The sequence below is a fragment of the Alligator sinensis genome, unplaced genomic scaffold (genome assembly GCF_000455745.1).
Source record: "Alligator sinensis unplaced genomic scaffold, ASM45574v1 scaffold692_1, whole genome shotgun sequence".
Taxonomy (NCBI): Eukaryota; Metazoa; Chordata; order Crocodylia; family Alligatoridae; genus Alligator; species Alligator sinensis.
Window position 1 is genome coordinate 792923 of NW_005842238.1, and position 8123 is coordinate 801045.

The 8123-nt window shown below is 37.8% G+C and overlaps 1 protein-coding gene across 1 annotated transcript in view; it reads left to right on the forward strand.

Annotated features, from left to right (window-relative positions):
* SUDS3 (SDS3 homolog, SIN3A corepressor complex component) overlaps positions 1-8123 on the forward strand; it is a 36833-nt gene that overhangs the window by 13815 nt on the left and 14895 nt on the right. Inside the window, exons 7-8 of the mRNA XM_025208563.1 lie at positions 4816-4869; positions 7883-7978. Of these exons, the coding sequence (XP_025064348.1) occupies positions 4816-4869; positions 7883-7978 (150 nt within the window). The remainder of the gene's footprint in view (positions 1-4815; positions 4870-7882; positions 7979-8123) is intronic.

Here is an 8123-nt window from a genome sequence, read left to right on the forward strand (position 1 = left end):
CCACTGTGCGCACCCCCAGGGTAGCATGTGCCACCCGGATCTATGCACGGGGTAAGGGCAAGCTGCTGCTGTGCGCTCAGGGTCAGTTCTGCTCCAGCCTCTTCCTGGTGGCTGCACTTGGGCTGGGTGTAGTTAACTGATCATGGCTTCCATCATCATTTTCCTATACTATGGTGGTGGCAATTGGAACTGATGCATTTCAGTTATCCTTGTCACTATATTCTTCTAGCAATCACACATGAGATGTTCCTGTTTTTCCGTTAGGTTGGTGTGAAGTGTCATTCTATGACCACCGCCATCTTCAGGAAAAAGGATTTCTTTAGCAGTTATGGTTTGGCAGTAAAACTGTTAATATGTGCCACACTGTTGACCTAATCAATAATGCCAGGGTTTAACTTGCCTTCTGAGTTCTTCAGTAACAGATGTTAAAAAAGCCGAATAGAGGCAAACAATAAAGGTTGAAAAATGCAGTTGAAAGCCAATAAAATAGATTAGGAGAAATGCATTTATGTCCAGGCTCTGGGAAATGGGCAGTAAGTGAAGGCATTTCTTTCATGGAGCCAATTGGTATCCTAGGTGCAGCATGCATAGCCAAGGCAATAACTGACACAATAAAGGCAGGTAGAAGGATAATTAGCTTACTTCACAGATGGTGCTGCTGTGATATTGGACTAAAGGTCTTTTCTAATAAAGAGCAACTCCCTCACCTTATGAACAGACAGCATTAACTGTGTTGCTGAGATCTGTCTATGATGCCTTTTATATTTTCACTTCATAATTTTTGCACAAGAGACTTAATATTTCAGTAACATACAGAATTAAGATGTGAAATGCATGTAGATAGATTTAGGAATGCTGATGACTTTGTACAGCCTGCTTAGTCTAACCCTGGCCTCATGAGCACCTTGTCCTGAATTGAAATATCACCACAGAATTAGAGTTGCACCATAGAGGTGCATATCATATCAGCGACGATAAAAGGAAAATTGACATTGTTGTCAATTGACTCCATCCCGCACCCCGCCCCACTTTCACTGAGAAGTGTCTGCCCCAGCCCCACTCCCACTCCCTCCCTCACCATGGGAGTCTCAATCTACACACCCCTCTACGCCTCTTCCCCACAACAGACTTACCGGCCAAATGCTGTTCTTCAATTTGCCAGGCTGCATATCAGCAATCGGATCGGTATCAACTGATATGGCTGGTCAATAATTGGCCATAAGTATCAGCTCAAAAAATCTTTATTGGTGCACCCCTATCTAAAATCTTGATAAGGGTTCCAAAAAGGTATTGCCACACATGGACACAGCTTGCATTTTCTGACCTGTGCTTCTCATAAGTAGGCCCAGTCTTGTGGAAGCAAACTTACTGATGCAGGAAGCATTGTGTTTAACCAAGTTTTAGCACTGATTACCTGAAGTTACAAGTTACTGTTAATGTGATCAGTTGGAGGTCTACTCTTGATCTCTTTTGGCCTGAAAAATGCTTACCTATCCATCTGTCTTGTTGCTCTAAGGATACATGTCTTTAAGAATACAGATTGCAAGATTTGAGTCATAATAGTCTGCAAAACGATAGGTGAATGTGCTGGCATGGCTGCTGCAGCCTGCTTTCAGTGGAAGAATCAGCTTTCAGTTAATCTATAGTGTGATAGAATGACTTAAAACAGAAGCTTCAAAAAACTGGTTTGCTCTTTTGTTGCCTTTTGAGATTGTTCAGCTTGCTTCCTATTTTGCAAAATCTTGTGTGTGACATTGGGCCATCTTGCTCCTGTTCATTCCAAGGGAGGAGGAAATCTCATTTATGTGTTGTGATGTCAGTTATGTCATCGGTCCAGAGTTTCATGCATTTCATTAGAAAAACAATGTATTAAACAAATTCTCATAGCCAATATTAATTTAATAACAACTGCTTTTGTAATTAAGTCTGCCAAGATAAGTTTAAAGGAACATTATTTGGTTATGGATACCAGTTACAGTGAATAAGTTACTCTGAAATGAGGCACCTGCATTCCATGCTGAGAAGCATTACATAGACTAGAATATTAATTCAACGAGCTACTTAGGCTGACAAACCCATATAATTAAGATTTCATTTGCAAAGAGCACTAGAACAATACGATATCCAGAATGTAGATGAGACGGAAATCTGAAGAAAAAGCGAGTAAATTAATGAAAACATGCAGTTTTGGTAAGACTGGGGATATTTATTCATGAAACACATACATAATTTGTTGGGGGGGGCGGGGATATGGAAATGATCCAATTCCAGTACATATGTGTAGTATTAGTTAACTGGATCCCTGAAAGGTTCATTATGGATAAAATAAAGTAGACTGTTCTCTCAGCTGGGTGTTTTTTTTTAATTGTGGTTTTTGGGTTTGGTTGGCTCCTAAGCATTATGATACAAATAATAAATAAAACCCTACTCTCTCTCAACTTTCTCAATATTAACTGGTGAATTTCTTGGAGAAATCCAAGGAATGCATTTAGTTGGGTTATCATTCCAGATAAGCTTTCTCTAAATCTCATGGTTTCATTGCATGTGATCTAACAATACATCTCCATGCGATTTTTGGCTCCAAAGTCATCTGAATTTGCAGTAGGTTGCGGGGGGGAGGGGGGATTGCTTTTCTTCGTTTTTATAAAGAGAAGTCATTGATCTGAAGTTACAGTTTTCAGTGTAGGTTCTAAATCTGATGAGTATAAAATTAGACCACCTACAGAAGAAATATAGCTTCATGCTTATAATTACTTCAAAGTAGTAAGTTGGGATGAAGATGGACTTCCTACAATGCGTGGTAAAGGCAACAAACTTAAATAGATGTTGTAATTTTCAAGACGTGATACATTTTTTTTTCTTATTTTTTGTGGTTTTTAATTATTTTAAAAGTTTTTAATTTTGTGTTTCCTTGTGAAATTGTGTCCAGGATATGGGGCAGTTAGGTTGCTGTTTGCAAAATGTGGGGGCAAAAATTAGCTGTGCATTAGTTGGAAAAGAATAAAGGCACATGCCAGCTTCAAATCCAGAAGATAAGACAGATTTAAGTGAAATTCTTAGCTTTCTTGACTAAGAAAAAGTACTCATAATCGAAAGCAGTCGTTCTCAACCTTGGCACCTTGAGATCCTTTCAAGGGTGCCATGGAGTGCTACACTATTAGCCCTGTTACATTTGTGAACATGATTCAAAAGATAAACTCAGAGATTTCAAATGGAGATCCATAATTGTGGTCTTTCTGAGTTCTTTGCAAAAGAAAAATTGCTTTATTATTTTTCTGTGCTCAAAAAACCAAAAAAGTGAAAACTCAGAGATGGCATGTTTGTGAAGGGTACCTCAAGTCTGTCCAGGTGTGCCTCAAATCAAAAAGGTTGAGAACTATGCATCTAAAGCTTGATTTATTTTTATTTTTATTTATTTATTTATTTTTATTTTTTTAAAAGCTTGGAGTAAAAGGGTGCATTTTATGTTAACAGTGTCTTTCGGATTTTCATTGCTTTGTGGACCTGGAAGTACAGTTGGTCAGACCATACATTTGTAGTATATATCTTATGAAGTCAAACTGAATGGGACTATTTTTTTATAAAATTTAGGCATTGGTGTTGTTTTGTTTGAACTTATTGGCTTTGTTAGGCGAGTCAAAATACATTTCAGTCCACAGTGCCTAGCCAAAACTTAACTCAAACTCAGTACTGCTAGATTCCTTTTATCTGAGGATCTCCAAGTTTTTACTCCAAGGGGATGGGTTAACTTGCATCCTAAAATTTTTGGGGAAAAGTTATCTATAAGAATAACTCAGGATGATACTGAGAGGAGGCCTACTCATAAGGAAATAAATAGCTCAGTAAAATGTGCTTTAAAGCGGTCTACACATCATGTCTCTGGCCTCTTATTTCAATAGTTCTTGAATGTTAAGCAGGTTTGGGCTGGACAACATTAGTCCTTCAGTAGAAGTTCTCCAACAAGCACTTTGATGCCTTGAGAATGTGATGTTAGTAAAATGTAAAATTTCCAGAAAATTCCTAAAATTTCTTCTTTTTTTTCCACCATAGCAAATCATTTTATCATTTGAAGTAGTTTGCCTGCTTCCCCTTTAGCACTAGAAGATAGTTTGCTCTTCATGGATGTGCCCTGTTTTAGCCAGAGGTAGAAATCCTATGTTCCAACCACTCATTACCAAAGGTTTCATGATATATTTGTGTTGTTGCTGCCTTTCAGAGGTTTTCATGGGTTTTCAAATATAGGTTTTGCGTAGGTCTTCATTTAAGAATGTGCAAGCTCTTTAAAAAAATGTCTTAGGTTAAGAAGTAAGCGACTCTGAACTCACTTAAGTATAACTTTGTATCTGCTAACTTGCTAAAATTGAAGTACCAAGATGATGATGAAAGCAGGAGGATGACATCATTCTGATTTTTCTCTCCATTTTAAGCAGTATAAATTCCAGATTCGAGTCAAAATTACGATTAAAACTTTTTAAACCTCAACTTGCTGTGGCTGCATATCTTCCTGAATGACTGCTTTTAACCTTTCCATTGTGATGTTTACATATATTAGTCATAATTAATTAACGGAATGCATCTCGCATAACATAACTTATATGCAGTGTCTGGAGGGCCTTTAATGTTAATGTTAATGTTTTCAAAATCAGGATTCAGTCACAGAGATGAGATTTCTTTTTGCAGTCAGCCCATCAGTGAATGCAACTTTATTTGTTGCTTTTACTGCAGTAACAGTTGCTTTGATGTGTGCCATGGCGATCCTTGCTCACCCTTGAGGGAAAGGGAAGTTTAATCTGAGCTGTTTTGAACATGTTATAGGATTTCAGCATCTGGATAAAGCGAGAGACGTTGCATCAACAGGGGAAAGCTACCGTGGGTACAATTTTAGGCTTATTTGAAGATATGTCTGAAATGTCAGTATATTAAGAGCTGTATAATTATGGGAAGCCATTTGAGTTAATTACTTAAGAACATCTGCAGCAAACTTTATACATGATCATAGAACTATAGGAAAGTAGAACTGGTAGGGACTTCACAAGGTTATCTAGTCCAGCCCCCTGCTCAAAGCAGCATCACCCCAGCCAAGTGTCTGTCTAATCTGCTCTTGAAAATATATAAGGATGGAGATTTCACAACTTCTTTATGTAACCTGGTCCAGTGCTTGACCATTGACTGCCCTCATAATTAGGGTGTTTGAGTCTACTTTTTCTCCTAGTCTCCAATTTAAATTTCCTCTGTTGCAGCTTGAGGCCACTGCTCCTAGTCCTGCCTTCTATGGGCACAGAAAAAGCCCATTTTCATCCTTTCTATAATTGCCTTTCAGGTGTTTGAGGACTATTATTAAATCCCTTCTCAGTTTTCTCTTCTCCAGACTAAATAATCCCAATTCTTTCATCCTTTCCTCATAAATCTTGCTTTCCAGGTCCCTAGTCATATAGGTTGCTCTGCATTGAACTCTTTCCAGTGTGTCCACATCCTTCTTGAAGTGTGGGACCCAAAACTGGAAGCCGTACTTAAGGTGAGGCCTTAGTGGTGCTGACTGGATCATGTTGTTGGCTTCTTTGTAACAAGAATATGAGCATTTAAACTACTGAAATACTCCCAGTTAAGTCAAATTTCATTTAGACATCCATATTCATAAATGAGCTTCCATACTACATACTTTCCCATCATTGTGCCAGGCATCCATGTTGCACAACACAAACCTTTTACATCCTGTAGTCATTTGCAGGAAGACACATAAGTGTTACGTCCTTTGGAGCATAGTTTTGTGTGTCATCTGAACCATTTGTCCATAGTAAGAAATCTTTTTTTACAGTTAGGTCTTCAGGTCTTGTCCACAAGCTGTTACTTTGACAGGATTAAGCACAGTATTCAAATAAGAGCGTCCTTATAACTTCCATAGTAACTAGGCTTGAGTGTCTAATGTAGCTGCCTACATTTAACTTGGACAAAGTTTGCATATGATTGTAAATATGTCATGCAAACACAAATAAGGGTTCTCATCCTGGATTTCATCACGTGCTACTTGAAATCTTGAGTACTTCTGTTAGCTGCCTACATTAAGATGTGCAGAACTAAGGGGGTTGGGGAATCTAGTCATACAACTTGCATTAATATCCATGAAAGTTGTGGTTGAATCCCCTAAGTAGCTTAGAAAACCTCAGCCTCTGTGCTTAAATACTTATACTTGTATGTATTTGTTAAATTGAAAGCAATTTAACCAAAGAGGTAGATGTATTTAGATAGAATTTTGAAAGAAGTTTTTCCATCTTATTACAATTTCCAAAGCTTATTAATTTTGGGCAATTGGATAATACTCTGACATGCTCATTAGTCATCATACTGGTTAAGAATAGCCCATATTGATGTTCTTTTTCAAAAGCATGTTGAGCTTCTGCTTCATAGGTGGCATTTGATAAACTATAGTACTCTTCCTCTTGTTTGAATGCAGGTCTTGAACTGAAGTCTAGCATATTTCAGTTTTCTACTCTTTTATGTAGGGTTTAATTTGATTCCCTTTAGAAACACTCATTAAGCATACTGGAAAAGTACACAATGTGAGGTGCATCATTTTTATTTGCAGTGCTGAGAGATCTCACTTGGGACAAAGTATAGTACTTGGGTGGGATAAAGAAGGAAGAGATTTTTACCCAGAGGGCTTTTTTCTTTGTCTTGCTCTTTGTCATTGATTGTGAAAATCTTTGTTCTGATCAAAACCAACTGGTTGAAGCTCCATTTGGAAACTAACAATAGAAGCTATACATTGCTCAAAGAATTCACTCTGTGAGGCAGATTTGGTCTCTGTCCTCAGTGGTATAGTGTTTCTGTAGTCTCCCTCCTTCTGAATCAGGGCATCTATACATATTTTGGGTTGACATGATCAGAGTTGTTTGAATTAAATCGTTCATTTAAGATTAGCTCTGGACTCCTAGCCAAATCCCAAATCAAGTAGTTATTCATACTTAAATTCCTCTTGCCATTTCAGCTGGATAGATATATTTTTTCCCGTTCTGTGCCAAAATGTTTATGTTCCATTTCTGTGAGTGTAGGTGAGTGGCAAATAATGTGAACTTTGCTAGTTTGGTGAACCTTGATCTTCTGGATTTAAATGCTTTCTGTGAATTTTAGATGACCTGAACAAAGTTTTATTGGCCTTGCATTCCCTAATTTTCCATGTGCTCCCAATGTAATTCTTTCCCAGTAATAAAAAAGAAATACCAGTGACTTGTTGGCTGGAAATCTGTTTAAAATATTAATTAATATTTTGTTGGTTCAAGAGATTTTATAAACAAGTCCAGAAAAATCTCTGGTTCAGAGCAGGTGTTTTTGTACTTACTATCACAAAAGTCGTTTTGTCCTGAGATTTTAAAGTAGCACATTACTTCATTTAATGGTATCTAACAAAAATCTCCTTATTATAGCTTCTAAAAAAATAATTGCCTGATGTGGCATAGCTGTCATCATGATGTCACAATGCTGCATTTAACTCAATTTCTTACTGATACCCTGAGGAATTTTGGCAATTCTGTTGGCAGTCTCAGTATAGAGATACACCAAAGTAGTTACATAGCACAAGCTTCTCGTGAGCTGAAGCCCATTTTGTCAGATGTGACATTTGATTAAGCGAGTATTAGCTAATGAAAGCTTGTGATAATATATTATACGTTGGTCAGTCTATAAGATGCAGATCTACCCTGCATTCTACTAGTCTCAGTATAGTGAGTGCGGACAGTTGCAATAGAGAAATCCTCACTATGAAAGAGAGATTGTTTTCCATTTTTGTCTTGTATGGGAACTTGCTGATACCTTCTCAGCTTTCCTTATCTTCCTTTTTAGAATCTCTGTGGTCTTAACCATCAGCTATCCATCTTTTTTCCTACAGATTCTATGGAAGTGAAGCCTATCATGACGAGAAAATTGAGGCGGCGACCAAACGATCCTGTTCCTATCCCAGACAAGAGGAGGAAACCTGCCCCTGATATCCTTGTCTTACAGAATTGGTAGAGAGCTAGTATACTCTGTGCTGGTGAAATGCACAGTGGGCACAGTACCTTAGTATCATGACACACAAAGAAAGTAAAAATGTTATTTTAGGGACCTGACTTAATCTGCCTGTGTAGGGA